Source organism: Mauremys reevesii, linkage group 14, assembly GCF_016161935.1.
Source record: "Mauremys reevesii isolate NIE-2019 linkage group 14, ASM1616193v1, whole genome shotgun sequence".
Classification (NCBI taxonomy): domain Eukaryota; kingdom Metazoa; phylum Chordata; order Testudines; family Geoemydidae; genus Mauremys; species Mauremys reevesii.
This window is the reverse complement of record NC_052636.1, coordinates 14,652,312-14,678,591: the sequence shown is the minus strand read 5'-3', so window position 1 is coordinate 14,678,591 and position 26,280 is coordinate 14,652,312. Positions and strand designations below refer to the sequence as shown.

Here is a 26,280-nt window from a genome sequence, read left to right as displayed (position 1 = left end):
GCTGGTGGGTTAGAGCAGGGGGGGCTGGGAGCCAGGACTCCTGGGTTCTCTCCCCGGCTCTGGGAGGGGAGCGGGGGCTGGTGGGTTAGAGCAGCGGGGGCTGGGAGCCAGGACTCCTGGGTTCTCTCCCCAGCTCTGGGAGGAGAGAGGGCTGGTGGGTCAGAGCAGGGGGGGCTGGGAGCCAGGACGCCTGGGTTCTCTCCCTGGCTCTGGGAGGGGAATAGGGGCTGGTGGGTTAGAGCAGGGAGGGCTGGGAGCCAGGACTCCTGGGTTCTCTCCCCAACTCTGGGAGGAGAGAGGGCTGGTGGGTCAGAGCAGGGGGGGCTGGGAGCCAGGACTCCTGGGTTCTCTCCCTGGCTCTGGGAGGGGAGTAGGGGCTGGTGGGTTAGAGCAGGGAGGGCTGGGAGCCAGGACTCCTGGGTTCTCTCCCCAGCTCTGGGAGGAGAGAGGGCTGGTGGGTCAGAGCAGGGGCTGGCTCTGGGAGGGAGTAGGGGCTGGTGGAGGGGGCAGGAGGGGAGGGCTGGGGCCAGGGGGTTCTCTCTCTCTCTCTCTGGGAGGCGGGTGACACATGGCAGAGGGCCCGAGTCAGATAATTAGTAACCTAGGCCAACGCCTGGCCTAATGAGAACAGAAAGTGGCTTTGACTCGCCCCATCCCCACATATTCCCCCCTCCCTCCCCCACTAAGCAATAAAATTCAACCGGTGTCCATCAAACATCGACCCTCCCCCCCCCCCCACGATTGTCCTGGAGTCTGGCTCCAGCGTCCTCGCGACTGGCTCTGGCTCCTGTTGTTGCAGGGCTGCGTCCTACAGTATTTGGCATGTTGGCGCCGGCGGGAAAAGGGGGGCGGAGTTCCCGGTCGCCCCTCATTTCCCCCCCCCCCCGGATTGGCTTCTCATTTCCATGGAAACGGCGAAGAAATCTGGAACCGCCGGCTCTCTTCCCCTCCCCCCTTGTGACAATGTCACCCCCTGGTGGTCAAAGAAGGTACCACGCCCCGGTGACGTCTGGGACCCTCTCTCCTGCTGCGACCGGGTTGACACCTAGTGGGGAGAAACGGTATCAACAAGAACCATCTGTCCCCTCCCCAGTGTGACAATGTCACCCCCTGCTGGCGGGAAAGAGGAAGACGCCGTCTTTTTATTGCAAGGGAAAATGGCGTAGGTAATAGTCTCTCCCAACGTGACCGTGTCGCCACTCGGTGGTCTCACGCCAGGGGGCGACGGCCCAGTGTCTCCGCCCTCCGCCGGAAGAGGGCAGGAGACCCAATTTATTATTATTATTCTTATTATTATTGCAAAGGGAAGATCTCGCCCAGAACATCCTTTCCCGCTGCGCCCCAGCGGTCGAAAAGCGTTATCGTCCGCTGGGCCATGGAAGGGGATGTTTCGAACAGGCTTTCCCAATGTCGCCCTCCGCTGGCGAGAAAAAGCATCGCGCTCTTCTTGCGGCAATCAGACGCTGTCCCAATGTCGCCCTCCGCTGGCGGGAAAAAGCATCGCGCCCTTATTGCGGCAATCAGACGCTGTCCCAATGTCGCCCTCCGCTGGCGGGAAAAGGCATCGCGCCCTTATTGCGGCAATCAGACGCTTTCCCAACGTCGCCCTCCGCTGGCGGGAAAAGGCATCGCGCCCTTATTGCGGCAATCAGACGCTTTCCCAACGTCGCCCTCCGCTGGCGGGAAAAGGCATCGCGCCCTTATTGCTGCAAAGGAAGCTGGCATAGACCAGAACCTTTCCCAATGTCAATTCCTTGTTGGCGCAACAAGGAATCATGCCCTCAGCTGGCATGGAAGACCGTATAGATATAGATATATACACACACCCCCCAAATTATTTCTCCAGCAGGGCAATGTCGCCCTCCCAGTGGTGGCAAAGGGTATTACACCCTCGATGGCATTTTTTTTTCTGAGGTCCAGAGGTTGAATGTAGGTAGGCAGGCGTCCTGAGCAGAAGGGGGCAGAGCGGGACCGTGCGAGGGAGGGGCGCTGCTGGAGCGGCGCCGACGCCCCTCCCCGCCCTCGGGGTTACGTCGCCTTGCGGGGCTTGGCTGTCTCTTTGCTGGGGGCCCCGGCCTCGTCTGATTTCTGGGGCGCCGAGGGGTCCACCACGTTATGGAGCGACGGCTCGCGGTACATGGCCACTGTAGGGAGGGAGAGAGAGACACACTGAGAAGGAGGAAGTGAGGGATAGCGCGGGATTGGCTGCTCCAGCCACCCTACCACACAGAAAGACACCGGGATTGGTGGTGGGGTGTCTCTATTTAACCCCCCCCATTGCTTCCCCTAGCCCCTGCCCCATTGTTCCTGCTTCCCCCACTCACCTTCCAATAGCTTGGGCAGGAAGTGGGCGGCGGCTTTGGTCTTCTTGACTCGGTTTCCCTTCATGGGCTGCCCTTCCTTGTTGATGCCCAGGTACCAGGAGCGGCCGGATTCGCGCTGGCGGTACAGGGTGGAGGAGTACGTGACGTAGTAGTTCTCGAAGACACACTCCTTGAACCGGCACTCGGCGGTGAAGTGAGCCTGGGAGAGGGAGGGAGAGAAATGGGGTGAGCGAGAAAGAAAGAAAGAAAGAAAGAAGATAACGATGTCGGTGGTGGGGGGGTGCAATGACCAACTGTGGCCAGTAGAGGGCAGTGCCCGCTCTGGTCTTTCAGCAGGGAGGCGACGGGTCTCAGAGCTGCACCTTGGCTCGGACGCCTGGGTTTCACCAGGGCCCCCGCTGACTGCCAGGGGAGAGCGCCCCCTGCTGAGCCCTCTGGCCTGCTCCCTGCCCCACAGCGCCCCCTAGCGCCGCCCTGGGGCCAGCCCCCTGCCAGGGGAGAGCGCCCCCTGCTGCTCTCGAAAGGAAGCTCTGAGCTATTCCAACCCCAGTTAACTTTGGGAAGACCCCGGCTAGTGGCATCACGGCCTGGGGCCAGGGTCCAAGGGTCCTGACTGCGTTGGGGTGTCTGGGCTTCAGCAGGGGGCGGGGTGTGTGGCTGCCGTGTGTGTGGGGGGGGGGCTGGCTCGCGGGTAGTGAGAGGAATATTCCACAGACCTGGGGGGCGGCCCGTCGGGAACCATTAAGGGCGGCCCGTCGGGTTTGAGGGGTTGTGAATTATGCAGTCCCTGTGTGTGCGAGAGATGCAGGAGAAAGGGGGAGTGATTTCAGAGAAAGAAAGAAAGAAAGAAAGAAAGAAAGAAGTGTATGGGGAAGGCAGAAAGGATGGATGGATGGATGGGAAGGCATCCAGGGGGCTGGATGGATAATTAGGTAGATGGGGTGGGCTGCCTGGCTGGATAGAAGGGTTATGTGGGGATGGATGTTATTTTCCCTGTCAGTGTCACGTTCACCATTATTTTCACTATCAGCACCACATTCACCATGATTTTCACTACCAGGGCCACGTTGACTATTCTTTCCACTATCATCGCCACGTTCACAGTTATTTTCTCTGTCAGCACAACGATCACCATTATTTGCACTATCAACACCATGTTCACTGTTATTTTCACTATCAGTGCCATGTTCACCATTATTTTCACTGTCAGCACCAGGTTCACTGTTATTTTCACTGTCAGTTCCACATTCTCCATTATTTCCCCTATCAGCACCAGGTTCAGTTATTTTAACCGTCAGCACCAGGTTCACTGTAATTTTCACTATCCGTGCCATGTTCACCATTATTTTCACTATAAGCACAACGCTCAGTTATTTTCCATGTCGGCACCACATTCACCATTATTTTCACCTTCAGTACCAGTCACCGTTATTTTCACTACCGGCACCACTTTCACCATTATTTTCACCATCAGCACCATGTTCACCATTACTTTCCCTGTCGGTGTCACGGCGCCACGTTCACCATTGCTTTCCCTCCCATCCCGCTCTCCCCTGCCCACACCGAAAGCTCCCCAGCTTTCGCTGACCTCCACCATGCACCGTGGCTCGGGAGAAGCAGGGGGGGCCTGTGCGATGGAGAACGACAGGGAAAGCGAGTCAGAAAGACACAGCCAGACAGGCGTGCACGGGCCTAGGCAGACAGACAGAGGTGCACGGGGGACAGGCAGACAGAACAGCGCACGGGGATGGCTGATGGTGCAAGCCATCTCTCTCCCCGGTTGCGGGCGGGGATTTTCTTGGTCGCTCCCAGGGGTTCCCTAAAAATCAGGCCAGCTGCTAAATTTAATTCAGCATCAGCGGGGCGGGGGGAAGGATACGCCAAGGGGGAGGAAGGGCCCTGGTACCATGGGGCCTGAAGAAGGGGATTGTGTGGGGCAGAGTTAGGCGGGGGCACTCCTATCCCAGAGCACCCCACATGGGGAAAAGTGGGGGGCTGTTTTGCGGGGGTGGGGATGCCTGACAAATATGGAGGGACCCCTCTCCACTGCCCCAGCTACTGGCAGAGAGCTGATACTGCCCCCCTATTAACCACAACCAGCCCACCCCTCCAGGGCTCACCCAATGATCCCACCGCTGACACCAATGGACGCTCTGATCTGCCTCCCTAGGGATGCACTGTCACAACCCTCCACTAGACCCACCCTGCAGGCAGCGCCCCCTGCTGGAAGAGAGAGAATCGTGCACCCTATTGGCTACTCCACCGCTCTGGGACCCAGGGTGCATACACAACCCTGCGATCCCACTGCTGACACCAACGGTCGGTTTAGTCAGGAGGGAGGGCCGGGGCGGGGGGGGGGATGACACTCACGGAGGTATAGAGGTAGCCCTCTGCGTTCATGGCGATATACTGCCCCGACTTGGTACCCTGGATGGCGACCACGCGCAGGCCCACGGGGATCAGGTTAAAGAGAGCTGTGGGAGATGAGACAGACAGACAGCGAGGCATCAGTGCTGGCACCAGCAGAGGTGGGACTGGGACACGGGGCCTGTCCCCTCTAGGGGGCGCCGGCTCCCACCCGGCCCCAGGGCAGGGACTGGCTGGCTCAGGGGGGCGGGGAATGGGGCAGGGGCCTGTCCCCTCTAGGGGCGCCCCAGGCGGGGACTGGCTGGATCAGGGGGGTGGGGAATGGGGCCGGGGCCTGTCCCCTCTAGGGGGCGCCGGCTCCGATCCCCACTGCCCGATTTTGCAGATGCTCTGCCTGGAACCAGGACTCCGGGGTTCTTCCCCACGCAGAACCCCTCCCCCATTCTGCTTTAGAGCTGGATTTATTTTTCCTCCCAGTCATCCCTTCTCGGGGCTGGGTGAGCTCTGCTGCTGAGACGTTAATCCCCTTCTCTGCAATCCCAGACCGGAGACAGCTGGGAGCGGGAGGGGGATGGGTGGGATTAGGTGGAAGCAGGATTAACCCATCTCCTCTATGCACATAATGTGCTGCCCCCTAGAGGGGACAGGCCTCTGCCCCATTCCCTGCCCCTCTGAGCCAGCCAGTCCCCGCCATGGGGCCGGGTGGGAGTTTCCCCAGCTGCCCTAACCCTGCGTAACCGCTCGGCCTCGCCCGGGCGTCACTCACTGAAGCTGTTGGCGTCTTCTTTCGTCCCGTCGATGCTCCCGTCCGGGTGCAGGCGGAGGTAGAACCCGTGTCTGCAGAGGAGCTTGGTCACGATGCCTTTCAGCTGCGGCTCTGTGGCCGGAGGGATACGGCGATGGCGGCGGGGGGCGAAGAGAGGACAGAAAGTAGATTATTCACCGGCTGGGAGGAAGCCCTCCCTAAATATCTTTCTTACGGCTAAGCAAAACCACCGGGGACATTTAACTCTGGACATATCGAATTCTGAATGAAAACCCCTCAAGCAAACGCCCAAACAAATCTTTGCCCAGGCTGAGAAAGTCTCGGCAATTTCAAATCAACGAAGAGATTTTCATTCAAGCCAAGCTAAGGAAATTCCCCCCCAAAAAACTTGGTTAGGACGGAGAAAGCATCAGTAGTTTAAAATCAAGAAATGCAGGGGGGGGGGGTTGTATGAAAAAACCCTCAAGCAATTAAACAAATCTCTGACAAGACAGAGAAAGTATCTATCCAGGGATTTGCATAAAAAAAAAATCGGAGACAATATTCAGACAAATCTTTGCTAAGATTCAGAAAGGGTAGTTTTGAATCGACGAATACAACCTTTCATCTGAAAAGACGAGGCCAAACGAAAAACCCTGTGAACGTTGCCTAAATATCAGCGACTGTATAATTTCGCATGAAAAACAAAGACAATCCCCAAAGAAAACCACTTTGCTGGAAAGTAGCCGTAATTTAAACTCAGTAATTACAGATGCTCGTAAGAAAAACTAAGGACATTCAAGAAAACACGTGGTTAAGGCCGAGGAAGTATCAGTAACTTGAAATCAATGAATATAAATTTTTATATGAAAAACGAAGGAAATTCCAGACCAAAAACTTTGTTAAGACTGAGGAAGTATCAGTAACTTGAAATCAATGAATACACACATTTACATGGAAAACTAAGGCAATTCTGAACCAAAAACTTTGTGAACGTTGACAAAATATCGCTCGTTATAAATCGATGCATAAAGACAAGGAATTTCACATAATAACTGAAGAGATGCCCAGGCAAAACCCAGCCAAAACCTTTGTGAAGACCGGGAAAGTATCAGCAACTTTCATATGAAAAAATAATAAATAAATAAACGTCCTGACAAAAAAAAAACGGGATATCCTTAGTGTGACATCTGGTAACGGTGAGAAACTAAAGATATTCCAGATGAAAAAGATTGTTGGAGAAAGGATCCGTAGCCGTCAGAGAGCAAATATCAACTTTTATTTGAAAAACTGAGCAAATTCCCGGATCAAAAACACTTGGTTAAGCCGGACGTGGAGCTCACTAAATATTGGAAGTGGTAAAAGATAATTGAATGAGAGATTATTTTAGTTCTGATAGTGATAGATAGATAGATAGATAGATAGATAGATAGATAGATAGAGGGGTATGGGGATGGATAGATAGATAGATAGATAGATAGATAGATAGATAGATGGGGGGGTATGGGGATGGATAGATAGATAGAGGGGGTGGATGGGGATAGATAGATAGATAGATAGATAGATAGATAGATAGATGGGGGGGTATGGGGATGGATAGATAGATAGATAGATAGATAGAGGGGTGGAGGGGGATAGATAGATAGATAGATAGATAGATAGATAGATAGATAGATAGAGGGTTGGAGGGGGATAGATAGATAGATAGATAGATAGATAGATAGATAGATGGGGGGGTATGGGGATGGATAGATAGATAGAGGGGGTGGATGGGGATAGATAGAGGGGGTGGGAGGATGGGGGTAGATAGAATCTCTCCCGTAGGAATTTGGGCCATTGGATGCTGCATATGGGGGGAGGCCGTTCTCTGAATGCACGTCAGGTGGGGAAACTGAGGCATGGGGACCTGACCTGACTTGCTCAGGGTCACACAGAGGGTTTGGGGCAGAGCCGGGGAGAGAACCCAGGAGTCCTGGCTGGCAGCTTGCCCTGGTCTCACCACTAGATCCCACTCCCCCCCCCCAGTCCCTGGCAGAGGCCGCGTGCGCTGGAAGACGGATTGTTTGTGTTGCTGTGAAGGACGCCGGAGTGAAATTAGCTCTGACAGGGCCCCCCGTGGGACCCGGCCAGGCAGCGCTGCGCAGAGCGCGGCTGGCAGATAAATAAAAGATGCACCATAATTTCCTGCCGCTTTTAGCCCAGAATCCCGCAGGGCTCCACTGGCCCTCACCTCGCAATGGCCAAAGCCGGGGAGAGAACCCAGGAGTCCGGGCTCCCAGCCCCCCCTGCTCTAACCACCAGCCCCCACTGCTCTCCCAGAGCCAGGGAGAGAACCCAGGAGTCCTGGCTCCCAGCCCCCCTGCTCTGACCCACCAGCCCCCACTGCTCTCCCAGAGCCGGGGAGAGGACCCAGGAGTCCTGGCTCCCGGCCCCCCCTGCTCTAACCCACCAGCCCCCACTCCCCTCCCAGAGCCGGGGAGAGAACCCAGGAGTCCTGGCTCCCAGCCTCCCCAGCCCCCACTCCCCTCCCAGAGCCGGGGAGAGAACCCAGGAGTCCTGGCTCCCAGCCCCCCAGCTCTAACCCCCCAGCCCCCACGCCCCGCCCCGAGCCGGGGGGAGAACCCAGGAGTCCGGGCTCCCCGCCCCTGCTCTAACCCCCAGCCCCACTCCTCCCAGAGCCAGGAGAGAACCCAGGAGTCCTGGCTCCCAGCCCCCCTGCTCTAACCACCAGCCCCCACTCCCCTCCCAGAGCCGGGGAGAGAACCCAGGAGTCCTGGCTCCCGGCCCCCCCTGCTCTAACCCACCAGCCCCCACTCCCCTCCCAGAGCCGGGGAGAGAACCCAGGAGTCCGGGCTCCCCTCCCACCCCCTCTGCTGGGTCCCAGTTGTGTTGTGTGTATGGGGCAGAGTGTCTGTGCATAGTTGTTGTTGTGTGTGGGGTTGAGGGGTGCAGTGGGTGTGGTTCTGTGAACGCACACGGGCGTGTGAGGAACCATGGGGCGCGCGGACGGCTGTCTGGGGGTGCGTACGGGGCCGCAGGGCTCAGGGCCATTGCGACGCTGCCCCTGTGTGAGGGCGGGTGTGTGCGGCACTGGAGCGGGTGTCTTTGGCATGTAGGAGGAACATGCAGCCTGCGTGTGTGTCCGTGCGCTCAGCCTGTGTGTGTGTCTATCCGTGCATAAAGCCTGTGTGCGTGTGTATCCGTGCAGACAGCCCGTGTGCGTATCCATGCAGACACCCTACGTGTGTACGTCTGTGCAGACAGTCTGCGTGTATATCCGTGCAGACAGCCTGTGTGTATGTGTGTGTATCTGTGCAGACAGCCTGTGTGTGTGTGTAACCATGCACACAGCCTGTGTGTGTGTGTGCAGACAGTCTGCGTGTATATCCGTGCAGATGGCCTGTATGTGTGCGCATCTGTGCAGATAGCCTGTGTGTGTGTGTAACCATGCACACAGCCTGTGTGTGTGTGTGTGTATCCGTGCATAAAGCCTGTGTGTGTGTGCGTGCCTGTGCAGACAGCCTGCATGTGTGTAACCGTGCAGAAAGCCTGCGAGTGTGTAACCGTGCGCACAGCCTGCATGTGTGTATCCGTGCAGACAGCCTGCGTGTGTGTGTGTATCCGTGCACACAGCCTGTGTGTGTGTAACCGTGCACACAGCCTGTGCATGTCTCCGTGCACACAGCCTGTGTGTGTGTGTATCCGTGCACACAGCCTGTGTGTGTGTGTGTATCTGTGCAGACAGCCTGTGTGTGTGTGTATCCGTGCACACAGCCTGTGTGTGTGTGTGTATCCGTGCACACAGCCTGTGTGTGTGTGTATCCGTGCACACAGCCTGTGTGTGTGTGTGTATCCGTGCACACAGCCTGTGTGTGTGTAACCGTGCGTACAGCCTGTGCATGTATCCGTGCAGACAGCCTGTGTGTGTGTGTGTAACCGTGCACACAGCCTGTGTGTACGTCTGCGGGCTGCGTGGGGCGCTGCACCGCCCCGGTGTCATTATTCCTGGGTGTGGCACCCGCTGTTGGGCTGTTTAGCTCCCCCCCCCCACCCCGGCCTCAGCTTCGCTCCCCCCCCATCCCGTCCCGTTCCCAGCTGACCCCCCGGTGCCCCTGCCGGGCTGATTTATGGGAACACATTACACGGTGGATGCACCAATAATGATTTGCCTCCCGGCGGCGAGTAAAGGGTCGCTGACGCTGCGGGTGTGCGCGCGGGGGGTCCCGGGGTGAGGGATCCACTCGTGAAGGGTGCGGGAAGCCCAGCCCAACGGGGGAGCTCCCGAGAAGACACCCCCATGTAAGGCGGGGACATGGGGGGGGGGAATCACCAGGAGGAGACCTGGCAGGACTGATTTGGGTTTCACCGGCCCAGCCCCTCCCCCCGGGGCAGGTTATGCCAGGACGGTGGTGGAAATTGGCCCATTAAATCCCCTGCCCCCATCTGTGCTCCAACCAAAGCCTCCGGCCCCCCTGGGGGCTGCACAAGACCCACCCACCGGCCTTTCGCCGGCCGGGAAACAGAGGGTTGGGCCTGGCTTGTCTCATGCCCAGGGAGAGAACCCAGGAGACCTGGCTCCCAGCCCCCCCTGCTCTAACCCATCAGTCCCCACTCCCCTCCCAGAGCCGGGGAGAGAACCCAGGAGTCCTGGCTCCCAGCCCCCCCTGCTCTAACCCACAAGCCCCCACTCAACCCACAAGCCCCACTCCTCCCAGAGCCGGGGAGAACCCAGGCCTCCTGGCTCCCAGCCCCCCCAGCCCTAACCCCCCAGCCCCCACTCCCCTCCCAGAGCCGGGGAGAGAACCCAGGAGTCCTGGCTCCCAGCCCGCCCTGCTCTGACCCACCAGCCCCCACTCTCCTCCCAGAGCCGGGGAGAGAACCCAGGAGTCCTGGCTCCCAGCCCCCCCTGCTCTAACCCACCAGCCCCCACTCCCCTCCCAGAGCCAGGGAGAGAACCCAGGAGTCCTGGCTCCCAGCCCCCCCTGCTCTAACCCATCAGTCCCCACTCCCCTCCCAGAGCCGGGGAGAGAACCCAGGAGTCCTGGCCCCCAGCCCTCCTGGGACTGCTGGAGTGAGTCAAACGCAAAGGGACGTCTTAATGGGCTGGGTTTGTATAATTCATAACCCGGCATCACACGGGCTCTGCGCGCACGGAGCTGTACGCACGCTGCGGGGTGGCTGCGGTGGGCCCGTGCGCTGGGATGCACTGGGAGGGCGCGTGGGGGGGGGGGTCGCTTGGGGCGTGCGTGTGTATCCTCCCCCCTTCCTTTTTCCTTCACCCCCCCCCACCCCCGCGATGCCCGATTGCGCCCGGCCACGATGTAATTCCACTAAGTGCTCACATCACCTCGGCCGCCCCAGTGCCTGGCCCTGCTCCAGACCCCGCAGGGGGGGCTGTGGGCTGCGGGTCGGGAGTGAGGGGCACCGGCAGAGCTGGGGGGGGGGCAGGGCTGGCAGGGGCTGCGGGTCGGGAGTGAGGGGCACCGGCAGGGAATTTCCCTGGCTAATGATCCATCCTCTCATTTCATAGCAGCGGGTTCCCAAGCGCTCCCCCCCCCCCCCGCGTCAAACTTTGCTCCCCCATCCAGCTGCGCTCCCACAATGCCCTGTGCCTCCTGATGCATGCAAATGTATTTAAATGACTTTAATTTATTTTAATGTGCACACGCTGCCTGGCCGTGCAACGGATTATTGGCTGGGGAGGGTGAGAAAAATCATTGGGGCTTATTCAGCTCCATGAATGGGATTCAGCCAGGGATAAAAATTACAGGAGGGGCTGCGGGTCAGGAGTGAGGGGCACCGGCAGAGCTGGGGGGGGCAGGGGCTGCGGGTCGGGAGTGAGGGGCACCGGCAGAGCTGGGGGGGGCAGGGGCTGCGGGTCGGGAGTGAGGGGCACCGGCAGAGCTGGGGGGGGGGGCCGGCGCTGCGGGTCGGGAGTGAGGGGCACCGGCAGAGCTGGGGGGGGCAGGGGCTGCGGGTCAGGAGTGAGGGGCACCGGCAGAGCTGCGGGGGAGGGGCAGCTCCCGGACTCCTGGGTCACTGCAGAGCACGTGGGGCTTGGCCGGGGGCCACGAGCGCCTCGGTTGCCAGCAGCAAGGACGCGGGAGGAGAATGAGGTGCAGGCCCGGGGCCAAGGTGGCACCAGGCCCAGCGGGGATCTCGGCGTAACCGCGGCCAGCGGTGGGGGAGGGGCAGGAAAGCGGAGCGGGGGCGGGGGGGGGAGACAAGCCGCGGATGCGGCAGGAGGCGCCAGAGGGGGGATGGGTTCGGAGCAGGCTCTGGAGTTCAAGCCGGGCCTCGCGGACCCAATATGGACCCTTCCCTGCGCCCTCTGGGGGGCGCCGGCTCCCACCCGGCCCCAGGGCAGGGTCTGGCTGGCTCAGGGGGGCAGGGAATGGGGCAGGGGCCTGTCCCCTCTGGGGGGCGCCGGCTCCCCCCCAGCCCCAGGGCAGGGACTGGCTGGCTCGGGGGGGCAGGGAATGGGGCAGGGGCCTGTCCCCTCCGGGGGGCGCCGGCTCCCCCCCAGCCCCAGGGCAGGGACTGGCTGGCTCAGGGGGGCAGGGAATGGGGCAGGGGCCTGTCCCCTCTGGGGGGCGCGGGCTCCCACCCGGCCCCAGGGCAGGGACTGGCTGGCTCAGGGGGGTGGGGAATGGGGCAGGGGCCTGTCCCCTCTAGGGGGCGCCGGCTCCCACACGACCCCAGGGCGGGGACTGGCTGGCTCAGGGGGGCGGGGAATGAAAGAATGGGGCAATGGAGGGAAAGACCGAAGGGAAGGAGAAGATCCGCTTGCCACCCGGACTCCTGGGTCCAATCCCTTGGGTTCGGGACCCCTCCCCCTCAGGATGGGGCCCCGGCTGGTTCCCCAATATCGCCGCAGCTCCCGCCCCCTCATCAACCCCCCTGCCGGGAAAATCCCCGGGACTGGGCTATCCAAGAGGAAACGGTGCGTTGTGTGGAGCAGGGGGCGCTAAAGGCCGATACAGACCGGTCCATATAAACGCCACCATGTTTGGAACCCAAATTACGACTGGAAGCGACTGATTTCTCCACAGGAAACGATTAATCGGTGGAGGCGTCGATCAACAGGGGATTAGGGAGAGAACCCAGGAGTCCTGGCTCCCAGCCCCCCCTGCTCTAACCCACCAGCCCCCACTCCCCTCCCAGAGCCGGGGAGAGAACCCAGGAGTCCTGGCTCCCAGCCCCCCCTGCTGTGACCCCCCAGCCCCCACTCCTCCCAGAGCTGGGAGAGAACCCCGGAGTCCTGGCTCCCAGCCCCCCTGCTCTAACCCACCAGCCCCCACTCCCCTCCCAGAGCCGGGGAGAGAACCCAGGAGTCCTGGCTCCCAGCCCCCCCTGCTCTAACCACCAGCCCCCACTCCCCTCCCAGAGCCGGGAGAGAACCCAGGAGTCCTGGCTCCTGGCCCCTGCTCTAACCCACCAGCCCCACTCCTCCCAGAGCCAGGGAGAGAACCCAGGAGTCCTGGCTCCCAGCCCCCCCTGCTCTAACCACCAGCCCCCACTCCCCTCCCAGAGCCGGGCAGTCCTGATCTCCATTGACCCATATCTTGCAGTAGCACAGAGAGGCATAACCCAATACAGGGCGGTCCATAAATTTCCTCCAGGAATGGGACCCGCTCTAGCCCCGTATAGACCAGTCCGTATAAAACATCAGGGTGACTGGAAACCAAAGACACCCCACAGCAGGTATATCACCGAGGGGACAGTGCAACATCAATACGTTTCATCCAATGGGGAGCAATGACGTCCTATATGGACCAGTCCATATTGACCCTACTGTGGTTTTAAACCCTAGAATCAGGGACGCTTGTTTATCTGAGGGGGACGACACTTTTTGTGCTCGTTGGGGGTGACGCATTATTACCCAATGGACCAGTCCATATAAACATCACTGGAGCTGCAAATGAAACACTCACTGGCATTTCTTACTCTGAAAACAATGATCCCGGGGCAACACACCTTTTGGCCAGCAGAGGGCATTCTAGTTTAGATACCGCCCGGTCCATATACTGAAAGCATTCCACCTGTCTACTCTGTCCCTCCCTCAACTGCACCCACTACCCCAGCTCCTCCGCTTCTAACCTGGGCAAAACACCCCCCTGCCTCCCCCAGAGTGGTGACCCATAAATAATATTGGTTTACGGCGCCCTCTGCTGTCAGCACCAGGCATTGCAAGGAAAGATGGTCAATATATGCAATATATTGCATGATCAGCTCTGTCACAGTGCCCCCTGCTGGTAACACTAGGCAATGCAAGGAAATACGGTCAATATAAGCAGTATATTGCATGATCGACCTGTCACAGTGTCCCCTGCTGTTAGAACTAGGCATTGCAAGGAAAGATGGTCAATATATGCAGTGTATTACATGATCGGCTCTGTCACAGCACCCCCTGCTCTGAGCACTAGGCCTTGCAAGGAAAGATGGTCAATATATGCTATATATTGCATGCTTAACCTGTCACGGCGCCTCCTGATGTTACCACTAAGCATTGCGAGGACAGACGGTCAATATATGAAGTATATTGCATGATCGGCTCTGTCACAGCGCCCCCTGCTGTTAGCACCAGGCAATTCAAGGAAAGATGGTCAATATATGCCATATATTGCATGTTCAACCTGTCACAGTGCCCCCTGCTGTTAGAACCAGGCATTGCAAGGAAAGACAGTCAATATATGCAGTATATTGCATGACCGGCTCTGTCACAGCATCCCCTGCTGTTAGCACTAGGCAACGCAAGGAAAGCTGGTCAATATATGCTATATATTGCATGCTTAACCTGTCACGGCGCCTCCTGATGTTAGCACCAAGCATTGCGAGGACAGATGGTCAATATATGAAGGATATTGCATGATCGGCTCTGTCACAGCGCCCCCTGCTGTTAGCACCAGGCATTGCAGCCCGGGCATTAGCAGGAAATAGCCCAAGCTCTGTACCGTGCCCCCTACCATTGGCATCAGGCCACTACAGGGCTATATGGCCCCCCCCACACACCCCCTTCGCCGCTCAGAAATCACTCACCAGGTGTTTTTTCCAGCCGGCCTTTCCGCCCGCCGCAGAGCCGGACCTTGGAGATTAAAATGAGCAGCTGCTTCTGGCAGAGGGACTTGGTGCCGCGGGGGCAGACCTTCCTCTGGGGGGCCACGGGGCGGCTGGCGACGGGTTCCCGGATCTCCCGCTTCTGCCGGATCAAGGAGCTGGCCAGCGCCGCCATGGTCCTCGGCCGGCCGGTGCCCCGCTCGGGGGGGTTTCACGCCGCGCTCATCCCCCCGAAGAGCCGAGCCATGCGGGGGATTATACCCACCCCACCTAGATTAATCCGGCTAGGGGCGAATTTAGCCCCGGGTGGGGGGTCGCTGGTTTCTCTCTCTCCTTTCCAACAGATCGGCCGGGAGCTTAATAAAGCCAAGCGTCTCCTCCGGCCTCCCTGCCCCAATCAGGGGTAGTCAATATTTTGTGGTCACGGTGCCAACGGCGAGGACGGTCATGGTCCGGCCTCCGGCGAGGACGGCGGCATCGGCGAAAATCAATTTCCTTCCAAAGCGACCGGCGGGCCGGATTCGGGGCCCCCCATCCCACCTCCCGCCCCACCCCGCTTCCCTCTCCCCACACCGCAGCCTCCGGGAGATTTCCAGGGAGCGCGGCGAACTCGGTCTCTGAAAATCACCCGCCAGGAGCCGGGTCGGCACCAGAAATTAACGAGCTGGTGGCGAGATCCCCGGAGCTCGAACTTCTGTGATTCCTCGGGGCGCCGGAGAAAGCGGGGTGGGTGGGTGGCCCCCCCACACCAGGCAGACAGACACACACACACACAGCGCTACACAATCCCGGTTGTCCTTCAGCCGGCGAGGTTAATTTGTGGATGGCACAGGCTGCTGTGTGTGTGTGTGTGTGTGAAGCAGCGGTGAAGCGGAGGGGAGGGATGGAGGGATGGGAGAAGGGCGGGGATGGAGAGAGAGAGGGATGGAGAAACACACACACACACACACGGGAATCTGTGGGGGGGGCTCCCCCCACACCCTTGGGGAACTAACAGCTGGCGGGAATTCCCCGCACCTGCCCCAAAGAATGGCTCAGTTCCAGCCCCCCTCCCAGACCAGCTTAGTATTGGGGCCCCCCCTCTCCTAGTCTAGTTTATTGGGGAGCCCCCTGTCCCCCCCTAAAAATGGGCTCAGATCCAGTCTAGAAGCAGGGGGCTGCTCGGGCTTCTGGATTGGCTGAGACCAGGGGACCCCCCTGCACCCCCCCCAGAGATGGGGTGTCTGTAGCGGGGTGATGGGGGATTTGGGTCCCCCCAAACAGCCATGGCTCCCCATCCTCCCCAGTTCAGCAGGCAAGGAGAGAATGATTGGGGTTCCCCCCCACGCTGGGAAGCAGAAAGGGGGAGCTCCAGGTTTGGGGGTGTCTGCGCTCACCCCACCCAAAAATGCCCAGCAATTTAGCAGAGGAATTTTGGGGGGGGATCCCTGAGCTCCCCCTGCAAAGGTAGGATTGGAAGCGACTTGGAAATGGTTACCCCCCAAACCTTTCCCACCTGCCTGGATTTGGGGGTGTTTGTCCCGCCCTGGGCTCCCCCCGAGCCCCTCACTCCCGACCCACAGCCCCCTGCTAGCCCAGGCCTGCACCCCCCAGCTCTGCCGGTGCCCCTCACTCCTGACCCGCAGCCCCTGCCAGCCCAGCCCCCCCCCCCAGCTCTGGGAGGGCCCAACACAGAGAATACTTCAAAGGTGACCCCCCCCCCACTCACACAACACTTGGGGAGGGGGCGGGGGGGCTGGAGCAGGGAGCCCCCGACAGCCCCCCCCCCCGAAGGTTTGACTCCAATCAGGGGGCGGTGCAGTGAGACGGGGAGGGGGATTATTGAGACCCACCCTCCCCTCCCCGCTTCCCTGCTCCCCCCTCCACCAGTGCCCTCCCCCGGCTCATTAAATCTCCTCGCTCCAGTGGCCAGCCGGGGGGGGAGGGGGGACGCGGCTGGTGACACAGACCGGCCCCCCTGCCGAGTCCCAGCGGCGAAGGGTGACATTTGCTGGGTTCAGTCGGCTCCTGCCTGGCTGGAAAAAAGCCCCCCCCGGGTGGAGCGGTGGGGGGGGGGGCTCACGCGCTAGTGACAGGAGCTGGCCCCACAGCCGGGGAGAGAACCCAGGAGTCCTGGCTCCCAGCCCCCCCTGCTCTAACCCAACCAGCCCCCACTACCCTCCCAGAGCCGGGGGGAGAACCCAGGAGTCCTGGCTCCCAACCCCCCTGCTCGCACCCCCAGCCCCCCGCCCCTCCCAGCGCCGGGGAGAGAACCCAGGCGTCCTGGCTCCCAGACCCCCCCTGCTCTAACCACCAGCCCCCACTCCCCTCCCAGAGCTGGGGAGAGAACCCAGGAGTCCTGGCTCCCAGCCCCCCCTGCTCTAACCCAACCAGCCCCCGCTCCCCTCCCAGAGCCGGGGGGAGAACCCAGGAGTCCTGGCTCCCAGCCCCTGCTCTAACCACCAGCCCCACTCCCTCCCAGAGCCAGGGAGAGAACCCAGGAGTCCTGGCTCCCAGCCCCCCCTGCTCTAACCACCAGCCCCCACTCCCCTCCCAGAGCCAGGGAGGGAACCCAGGAGTCCTGGCTCCCAGCCCCCCCGGCAGGATCTAGACTCTCGTTGAGCAGGGCATCACCGAGGAGGGGGGAGGAGGAAAGGAGCCGTGTGGGGCGGGGGGTTGCACATCAGAAGGGGGGAAGCAGAAGGACCTGAGGGGAGAGAGGAGGAGATGGGGGAGGGGAACAGCGGGGGGGTGGGGGACGCACCGCTCCGCTGCTTTGCTAGGACGGGCGCTCAAGGTTGCATTTTGCAGCGGTATTTTTAGCCACCTGGTGGCACTGGCAGCGCAGCGCAAGGGGGGTGGGGGGGCAGCCCCAGCTCGGTGTGTGGGGGGTGGCATTCGGGGTGTCACCTCCTGACAAAAGGGGGGACGAGAATGTGCAGCTACACCCTTGAGGGAAACTGAGTCACGGAGCAGCCAAAGAACCCAGGAGTCCTGGCTCCCAGCGCCCCCCCTCCCCCCCAACCCCCCCCCCCCCGGGGGGGGGGGGGGGGACCCCCCCCCCACCCCCTACGATTCACCAGGACTTCCCCCAGCCTCCAGCCAGCCAGTAAATTTAGAAGGTTTAACAACGACACACACACACAGTCCACACACACAGCAGCAGGCACAGACCCCCCCCCCCATCTTGGGGGGGGGGGGGGCCCCCCCCGGCCCAGGGGGGATCAGTCTCCTGCCTGCCTCTCTCTCTCCTCCCTCACCACGTTCTCCCCCCAGTCCTCTCCCCTCCCTCTCTCCTCTCTCCTCTTCCCTTGTCTCCCCTGGCCAGAGGTGTCTCCTCCCCCCACAGACAGTCTGTGCTTTCCTACTCCTTCACACCCCACTCCCAGAGCAGCCAAAGAACCCAGGAGTCCTGGCTCCCAGCCGCCCCTGCTCTAACCACCAGCCCCCACACCCCTCCCGGAGCCGGTGGGAGAACCCAGGAGTCCTGGCTCCCAGCCCCCCTGCTCTAACCCAACCAGCCCCCACTGCCCTCCCAGAGCCGGGGAGAGAACCCAGGAGTCCTGGCTCCCAGCCCCCCTGCTCTGACCCACCCATCCCCAGGCTCCGGTATATACTTAGCCAGGAGATCACACCCAGTGCTGAGATGCGCCCACCTCTGGGGCGGGGCGGCCAGTTACCCAGGGACCCCTCGCCCGGCGCTGAGATGCAGCCACCTCTGGGGCGGGGCGGCCGGTTACCCAGGGACCCCTCGCCCGGCGCTGAGATGCAGCCACCTCTGGGGTGGAGTTTAACAGCGATATTCGCCAAGCGTTCAGGGTAGGAACCGAGGCGGAATCGTGCCTGGGCCCACGGGCCAGGCGGGGGATTTCAGGAGGAGGGATGGCCCCGCCCCCGCTGAGATTCTGCCCGGATGCCGGGGTTCAGAGCCTGACTTTCGGGAGAAAATCCAGACGGGCTTTAGAGATTATGGGTGAGAAGCGAGACTGAGGATTATGAGTCATCGAGACTCACCACTGCAGGCAGGGGAGGGGGCGCCCCCTGCTGAGCCCCCCACCCCACAGCATAGCAGCTCCCTGCCAGGCCCGTTGCTTGGTGGATGGGAGGGGGGGGGCCTTGAAACTGACTTTTCTGGCTCGGTCTTGAAACGGGAGCCAATTTGTATCCCGATCTGCATATGCAAATTTGGCCACTTCATTTGCCAAGCAGGAAAGAAGCAATGCCAGAAGCTATAAGCGGATCAGGATTGTAATCCCCCCCCCCCCCACACCAGCCATTGGGTGCGGGTGCTGGGGCTCATGGGATAGTGGGGGGGTTGGGATGGGGGGGTTCTGCTGGTGCCCCTCACTCCCAACCCGCAGCCCCCCTGCCAGCCCAGCCCTGTAACACACCGGCCCACCCAGCACCTTCGAATTTACATTTTATTATCTACATCTCAAGTCGGAAGCAATGAAACGTCTCTTTCCGGCGCAGGCCTGGGGGACTCTGATGTACAGATGCAGCTGCCACCCCCGCTCACGCCCCCCACCCATCGGCCCATTCCTTCCATCAGGGACAACCCCCCCCCGCTGCCCCCCAAACGACAGAGGGACGAAGAACTACCCCGAAAAATCACTCGCCTTCCCGCAAGCCCCCTTCTACCAAACCGCTCTGGGCCCCCTCGTTTAACGGGGGGCACTTGGCTGGGGCCGCAGACTCTGGTAGCAGCTCCACCGGTGCCCCTGATTCCCCACCCACAGCCCCCCGCTGTCCCCCCGCCCCGGACATATCAGCCCCCTACACTGCTAAACCCCAGAGAACCCCAAACTTTGATTGGGGACGCAGCCCAGCTGTTCACCCCCACAGTACTGACATTGGGAGCCCAGTGGAAAGATTCAATAGCCCCTCATTTGGCACATTTAAATGGCACAGGAAAAAAAAAATCAGTAGCCCAAGATAAAGTCTTAGTAGCCTCGAGCGGTCTGGGAAACTTGTATTTTCATTACAGGAGCGGGTGGGCAACCTCCAACCCCCCTGCCCCAAGAGAGTAGGGATATAAAGAACCCAGGAGTCCTGGCTCCCAGCCCCACTGCTCTAAGCCACCAGCCCCCTCTCCGCTCCCAGAGCCAGGGAGAGAACCCAGGAGTCCTGGCTCCCAGCCTCCCTGCTCTAACCACCAGGACCCACTCCCCTTCCAGAGCCGGGGAGGGAACCCAGGAGTCCTGGCTCCCAGCCCCTGCTGCTCTGACCCACCAGCCCCCACTCCCCTCCCAGAGCAGAAGGAGACAGACTGACCCCCCCACCCCCTACTCCTCAGCAGCCGACCCCGCATCCGGCCCCCTGCCCAACTTGGCCGCCATCTTGACCCTCTCCACCGCTTGCCGCAGGTGCCCAGCCGGGTCCCCCCTGACGGCGGCCACCGCGCGGGCCAGGCCCGGCTCCGAGCCCCCCGCCAGCCTGTCGCAGCCGGGCAGGAAGTAGTGCGGGCAGGCCCCGGCCCCCAGGCCGGCGGCCATGTCGTCCAGCAGGCCCAGCAGGCAATGGGCGGCGTTCTCCTCCCGGCCCAGGTAGCGGGCGGGCAGGCGTTCGCAGGCCCAGAGCACCAGGGTCCAGAGGTGATGCCCCTGGCGCCCCGCAGGCCCGAGGCCCCAGAGCGAAGGGGGGCAGCCGCCAGCCAGGCCGCAGCCTCCGCCAGCGGGCCGAGGCCTCCCGGGCGAAGGCGGCCCGAGGCCTCAGGCCAGCCGGGCCGAGGCCTCCGCCCGCCCGAGGCCTCCGCGCCGGGCCAAGGAGACTCCCGGCCCGGCCCGAGGCCTCCCGCCCCGCCGGGCCCGCGGCCTCCCGCCAAGCCGGGCCCGAGGCCTCCGCCGGGCCCGAGGCCTCCCGCCAAGCCGGGCCCGAGGCCTCCGCCGGGCCCGAGGCCTCCCGCCAAGCCGGGCCCGAGGCCTCCGCCGGGTCCAAAGACTCCACCGGGCCCGAAGACTCTCGCCTAGCCAGGCCCGAGGCCTCCACCGAGCCCGAGGCCTCCCGCCAAGCTGGGCCCGAAGCCTCCCCCGGGTCCGAGGGCTCCCGCCAAGCCGGGCCCGAGCCCACCCGCCAGGCCGAGGCCTCCGCCGGTCCGAGGCCTCCCGCCAAGCCAGGCCCGAGGCCTCCGCCGGGCCCGAGGCCTCCGCCGGGTCCGCGGCCTCCCGCCACGCCGGGCCCGACGCCTCCGCCGGGGCCGAGGCCTCCGCCGGGTCCGAGGCCTCCCGCCAAGCCAGGCCCGAGGCCTCCGCCGGGTCCGAGGCCTCCCGCCAAGCCGGGCCCGAGGCCTCCGCCGGGTCCGAGGCCTCCCGCCAAGCCGGGCCCGAGGCCTCCCCCGCGCCCGAGGCCTCCCGCCAAGCCGCGCCCGAGGCCTCCGCCGGGTCCGAGGCCTCCCGCCAAGCCGGGCCCGAGGCCTCCCGCCAAGCCGGGCCGGAGCCGGCAAGGAGGTAGAAGCCCGGCCACGTCCTCCTCCTCAGCTTGCCGTCCCAGAAATGGCTGCGGCCCAGCCACTCGCGGGCCGCCGCCGGCCACCCCTGGAAGGCCACCACGGGCACCACGTCGTAGAGCGCCCGCACCGCGCCGTGGCTGAGCAGCAGGGTCACCGGGCCGCCCCGGCCGGCCACCCACTCCACCGCCGGCCCCCCCGGGCGCGGGGCGGCCCGGGCCCGGTCGGCCACGGTGCCCAAAGCCTGGGAGAACCAGGCCGAGACCAGGCCCGGGGCCAGGTAGGCCTCGTCGCCGTGGCGACGGCAGCAGTCGGCCCAGCGGTGGCAGGCCTCGGGCCCGAAGGGGGCTAGCGCCAGCCAGGCGTGGCCCGGCGGGCACCGGCGCAGGTCCAGGGTGACGGGGCAGCCGCGGGCTTGGAGGACGGGCACCAGGAGCGTGTAGTCAGCATCGTAGTCGGCCCCCGGGGCCAGGCGGGCCAGGACGCCTGGGTCCACGTCCACCGAGCCCTGGCGGGCCCCGCCGGAGAGGAGGAGGTATTCGTTGGCCAACGGGAGCCTCCCGTCCAGCTGCTGCACCAGACCTGGCAGGAGAAAGGACCGAGGGGCTACGAAAAAGGGAACCCAGGCGTCCGGGCTGACTAATCTGCTTCCAACCGCCATAGCCTCAGAGTTCAGGAGAGAACCCAGGAGTCCTGGCTCCCAGCCCCCCCTGCTCTAACCCACCAGCCTCCACTCCCCTCCTAGAGCCAGGGAGAGAACCCAGGCGTCCGGGCTCCCAGACACCCCTGCTCTAACCCACCAGCCTCCACTCCCCTCCTAGAGCCAGGGAGAGAACCCAGGCATCCGGGCTCCCAGACACCCCTGCTCTAACCCACCAGCCTCCACTCTCCTCCCAGAGCTGGGGAGAGAACCCAGGCGTCCGGGCTCCCAGCACCCCCCTGCTCTAACCCACCAGCCTCCACTCTCCTCCCAGAGCTGGGGAGAGAACCCAGGCGTCCGGGCTCCCAGACACCCCTGCTCTAACCCATCAGCCTCCCCTCCCCTCCCAGAGCTGGGGAGAGAACCCAGGAGTCCTGGATCCCAGCCCCCCCTGCTCTAACCCACCAGCCCCCACTCCCCTCCCAGAGCTGGGTAGAGAACCCAGGCATCCGGGCTCCCAGCACGTCTTCACTCACCCAGCAGGGAGAAGACAAAGTCCTTGAGAACCACCAGCTCCTGGGTGGCCCGGACGCCTGGGTCCCGCGCCGTCCGCTTGCTCAGCTCCTGCACCAGCTGGTTGAGTTCGGCGATCCGGGCCCCCGAGTGGAAATCCAGGTCCGTGAGGGGCTGGGCCGGGCGGGGGGCAGCGCCCCCCTCTGGGGAGGTCATGACCCTGCACGGGGGGAGGAAGGGAGTAAAAGGGGGGGTGCTAGGCAGGGAGGGGTCCCAATTTTCTGTCCCATTGCACCCCTAGACTGGACCATGCCCCAAACGGCCCCTCCCCACCCCATAACCTGCCCCTCCAACCTACTCCCCCACCCTCCATCACCACCCAGGGCCCCCAAAGCTGCACCCCCATAACCTGCCCCTTCCCCTGTATCCTGCCCCCAGGCTGCCCTGCCCCCCACCCAACCCTATATCCAGCTGTAATCGGCCCTCTCTTCTACCCCCATAACCTGCCTCCCCTCCCCATAAGCCGACCGTCTCCCCTTCACAACCTGCCTCCCATGGTCATCCTCCCCCCAACTCCCCTCCCCACAACCCCCTGCTGTCCCATCCAGCCCCTCCCCATAAGCAGGGCCCAGCCCCTAGACTTCCCCTCCTCCCAGGGCTGTGGGGGCTGCGGGTCGGGAGTGAAGGGCACCGGCAGAGCTGGGGGGGCAGGGGCTGTGGGTCGGGAGTGAGGGGCACCGGCAGGGGCTGCGGGTCGGGAGTGAGGGGCACCAGCAGGGCTGGGGGGGCAGGGGCTGCGGGTCGGGAGTGAGGGGCACCGGCAGAGCTGGGGGGGGCTGCGGGTAGGGAGGAGGGGCACCGGCAGAGCTGGGGGGGGCAGGGGCTGCGGGTCGGGAGTGAGGGGCACCGGCAGAGCTGGGGCTGGGTCGGGAGGGGGCACCAGCAGAGCCGGGGCTGCGGGTCGGGAATGGGGGCACCGGCAGAGTGGGGAGGGGCTGCGGGTCGGGAATGGGGCACCGGCAGGGCTGGGGGCAGGGGCTGCGGGTGGGGAGTGGGGGGCACCGGCAGGGCTGGGGGCTGCGGGAGTGGGGGCACAGGCAGAGCTGGGGGCTGCGGGTCGGGAGTGGGGCACCGCAGAGCGGGGGCTGCGGGTCGGGAGTGCGGGGCACTGGCAGAGCGGGGCAGGCTGTGGGTTGGGAGTGGGGCACCGGCAGGGCTGGGGGCAGGGGCTGCGGGTTGAGAGTGGGGCACCGGCAGAGCGGGGGCTGGTCGGGAGTGGGGCACCGGCAAAGCTGGGGCTGCGGGTCGGGAGTGGGGGCACCGCAGAGCTGGGGGCTGCGGGTCGGGAGTGGGGGCACCGGCAGAGCTGGGGCTGCGGGTCGGGAGTGGGGCACCGCAGAGCGGGGGCTGCGGTCGGGAGTGGGGGCACCGGCAGAGCGGGGGCTGCGGGTCGGGAGTGGGGGCACCGGCAGAGCGGGGGCTGCGGGTCGGGAGTGGGGGCACCGGCAGGGCTGGGGTTGCGGGTCGGGAGTGGGGGCACCGGCAGAGCGGGGGTGCGGGTCGGAGGGGGCACCGGCAGAGCGGGGGCGGGTCGGGAGTGGGGGCACCGCAGAGCGGGGGCTGCGGGTCGGGAGTGGGGGCACCGCAAAGCTGGGGGCTGCGGGTCGGGAGTGGGGCACCGGCAGAGCGGGAGGGGCTGCGGGTCGGGAGTGGGGCACCGCAGAGCGGGGCTGCGGGTCGGGAGTGGGGCACCGGCAGAGCGGGGGTGCGGGTCGGGAGTGGGGCACCGGCAGAGCGGGGGCTGCGGTCGGGAGTGGGGGCACCGGCAGGGCTGCGGTCGGGAGTGGGGCACCGGCAGAGCGGGGGTGCGGTCGGGAGTGGGGCACCGGCAGGGCTGGGGCTGCGGGTCGGGAGTGGGGGCACCGCAGGGCTGGGGGCTGCGGTCGGGAGTGGGGGCACCGGCAGAGCGGGGGCTGCGGGTCGGGAGTGGGGGCACCGGCAGGGCTGGGGGTGCGGGTCGGGAGTGAGGGGCACCGGCAGGGCTGGGGGCTGCGGGTCAGGAGTGAGGGGCACCGGCAGGGCTGGGGGCTGCGGTCGGGAGTGGGGCACCGCAGAGCTGGGGTGGGGGCTGCGGGTCGGGGTGGGGGCACCGGCAGAGCTGGGGTGGGGCTGCGGTCGGGAGTGGGGGCACCGGCAGAGCTGGGGGCTGCGGGTCGGCAGTGGGGGCACCGGCAGAGCGGGGGCTGCGTGTTGGGACTGAGGGGCACCGGCAAAGCGGGGGCTGCGGGTCGGGAGTGGGGGCACCGCAGAGCGGGGGCTGCGGGTCGGGAGTGGGGGCACCGCAAAGCTGGGGCAGCGGGTCGGGAGTGGGGGCACCGGCAGAGCGGGGGCTGCGGTCGGGAGTGGGGGCACCGGCAGGGCTTGGGGGTGCGGGTCGGGAGTGGGGCACCGGCAGAGCGGGGGCTGCGGGTCGGGAGTGGGGCACCGGCAGGGCTGGGGCTGCGGGTCGGGAGTGGGGGCACCGCAGTGGGGCTGCGGGTCGGGAGTGGGGGCACCGGCAGAGCTGGGGGCTGCGGTCGGGAGTGGGGGCACCGGCAGAGCTGGGGGCTGCGGGTCGGGAGTGGGGCACCGGCAGGGCTGGGGGCTGCGGGTCGGGAGTGGGGGCACCGGCAGAGCGGGGGCTGCGGTCGGGAGTGGGGGCACCGGCAGAGCGGGGGCTGCGGGTCGGGAGTGGGGGCACCGCAGAGCGGGGCTGCGGGTCGGGAGTGGGGGCACCGGCAGAGCGGGGGCTGCGGGTCGGGAGTGGGGGCACCGGCAGAGCTGGGGGCTGCGGGTCGGGAGTGGGGGCACCGCAGAGCTGGGGGCTGCGGGTCGGGAGTGGGGGCACCGGCAGAGCGGGGGCTGCGGGTCGGGAGTGGGGGCACCGCAGAGCGGGGGCTGCGGGTCGGGAGTGGGGGCACCGCAGAGCGGGGGCTGCGGGTCGGGAGTGGGGGCACCGGCAGAGCTGGGGCTGCGGGTCGGGTCGGGAGTGGGGCACCGCAGAGCGGGGGGCTGCGGTCGGGAGTGGGGGCACCGGCAGAGCGGGGGCTGCGGGTCGGGAGTGGGGGCACCGGCAGAGCGGGGGCTGCGGGTCGGGAGTGGGGGCACCGGCAGAGCGGGGGCTGCGGGTCGGGAGTGGGGGCACCGGCAGGCGGGGGCTGCGGGTCGGGAGTGGGGCACCGGCAGGCTGGGGGCTGCGGGTCGGGAGTGGGGGCACCGGCAGAGCTGGGGCTGCAGATCGGGAGTGGGGGCACCGGCGGGGCTGGGGGCTGGGGTCGGGAGTGGGGGGCACCCCAGAGCTGGGGGGGCGGCAGATCGGGAGTGGGGGGCACCAGCAGAGCTGGGTTTTAGCAGCAGCAGTTTTTACCTCCCCGCCGGGTGATTGGCGTGTGCCGGACGCCTGGGTCCCACCTGAGGGCGGGGGTGTGTGTCTGGGGGAGGGGCCCGGGGCACCCAGCTTTGCCCCCCAGGTGGGAGCGACACTTCCGCCTTCTGCCTCCTTCCTTGGCTGGGCCGGCTCCCAGGTGCGCCAAGCCCCGCCCCCAGCCAGGTGAGGCCCCGCCCCCAGCCAGGTGTGGGGAGCAGAGGCCCCCTCCCTGCAGCCCGGGCGGGGAAATCACACACCTGGCAGCGGGAGCGCACCTGGGAGCGGCCAGCCCCTCCCCTAGCAGGGCCAGCCGCACTGCACCCTGGGGATTGTAGTCCTGCCAATGCCCCCCACAATAACCCCCTGGGAACTGTTGTCCTGTCAATACCCCCCCCCCCATGCACCTGGGAATTGTAGTCCTGCCAATGCCCCCACAATAACCCCTGGGGACTGTAGTCCTGTCAATACCCCATGCATCTGGGAATTGTAGTCCTGTCAATCCCCAGTGCACCCTGGGAACTGTAGTCCTGCCAATGCCCCCCACAATAACCCCCTGGGGACTGTAGTCCTGTCAATACCCCATGCACCTGGGAATTGTAGTCCTGTCAATCCCCCCCCTGCACCCTGGGAACTGTAGTCCTGCCAATGCCCCCCACAATAACCCCCTGGGAACTGTAGTCCTGTCAATAGGCCCCCCCTCCCCATGCACCTGGGAATTGTAGTCCTGCCAATGCCTCCCAGTGCACCCTGGGAATTGTAGTCCTGCCAATGCCCCCACAATAACCCCTGAGACTGTAGTCCTGT

At 64.1% G+C, this 26,280-nt stretch overlaps 1 protein-coding gene across 2 annotated transcripts; it reads right to left on the bottom strand.

The window, feature by feature from the left end:
- Positions 1-781: 781 nt before the first annotated feature.
- On the bottom strand, positions 782-25,690 carry FGF11 (fibroblast growth factor 11). 2 transcript variants are annotated; one of them, XM_039499914.1, is made up of 6 exons: positions 25,477-25,690; positions 22,094-22,290; positions 5,458-5,568; positions 4,695-4,798; positions 2,325-2,523; positions 782-2,144 (listed from the first exon to the last, which is right to left on the bottom strand). In XM_039499914.1, the coding sequence occupies exons 2-6, from the start codon at positions 22,284-22,286 to the stop codon at positions 2,029-2,031; spliced, it is 723 nt and encodes a 240-aa protein (XP_039355848.1). In that variant the 5' UTR covers positions 22,287-22,290; positions 25,477-25,690; the 3' UTR covers positions 782-2,028. The 2 variants fall into 2 exon arrangements, with proteins under 2 accessions (XP_039355848.1, XP_039355849.1); XM_039499915.1 differs by lacking the exons at positions 22,094-22,290; positions 25,477-25,690 and adding an exon at positions 14,476-14,902.
- Between the last annotated feature and the right edge of the window lie 590 nt (positions 25,691-26,280).

Coding starts and splice junctions, on each gene's coding strand:
- FGF11 (XM_039499914.1), bottom strand. CDS start 22,286: ATGACCTCCCCAGAGGGGGGCGCTGCCCCCCGCCCGGCCCAGCCCCTC. Junction 4,799..5,457: donor AGAAGACGCCAACAGCTTCA/GTGAGTGACGCC, acceptor CATCTCCCACAG/CTCTCTTTAACCTGATCCCC. Junction 2,145..2,324: donor CCTGCCCAAGCTATTGGAAG/GTGAGTGGGGGA, acceptor CCCTCCCTACAG/TGGCCATGTACCGCGAGCCG.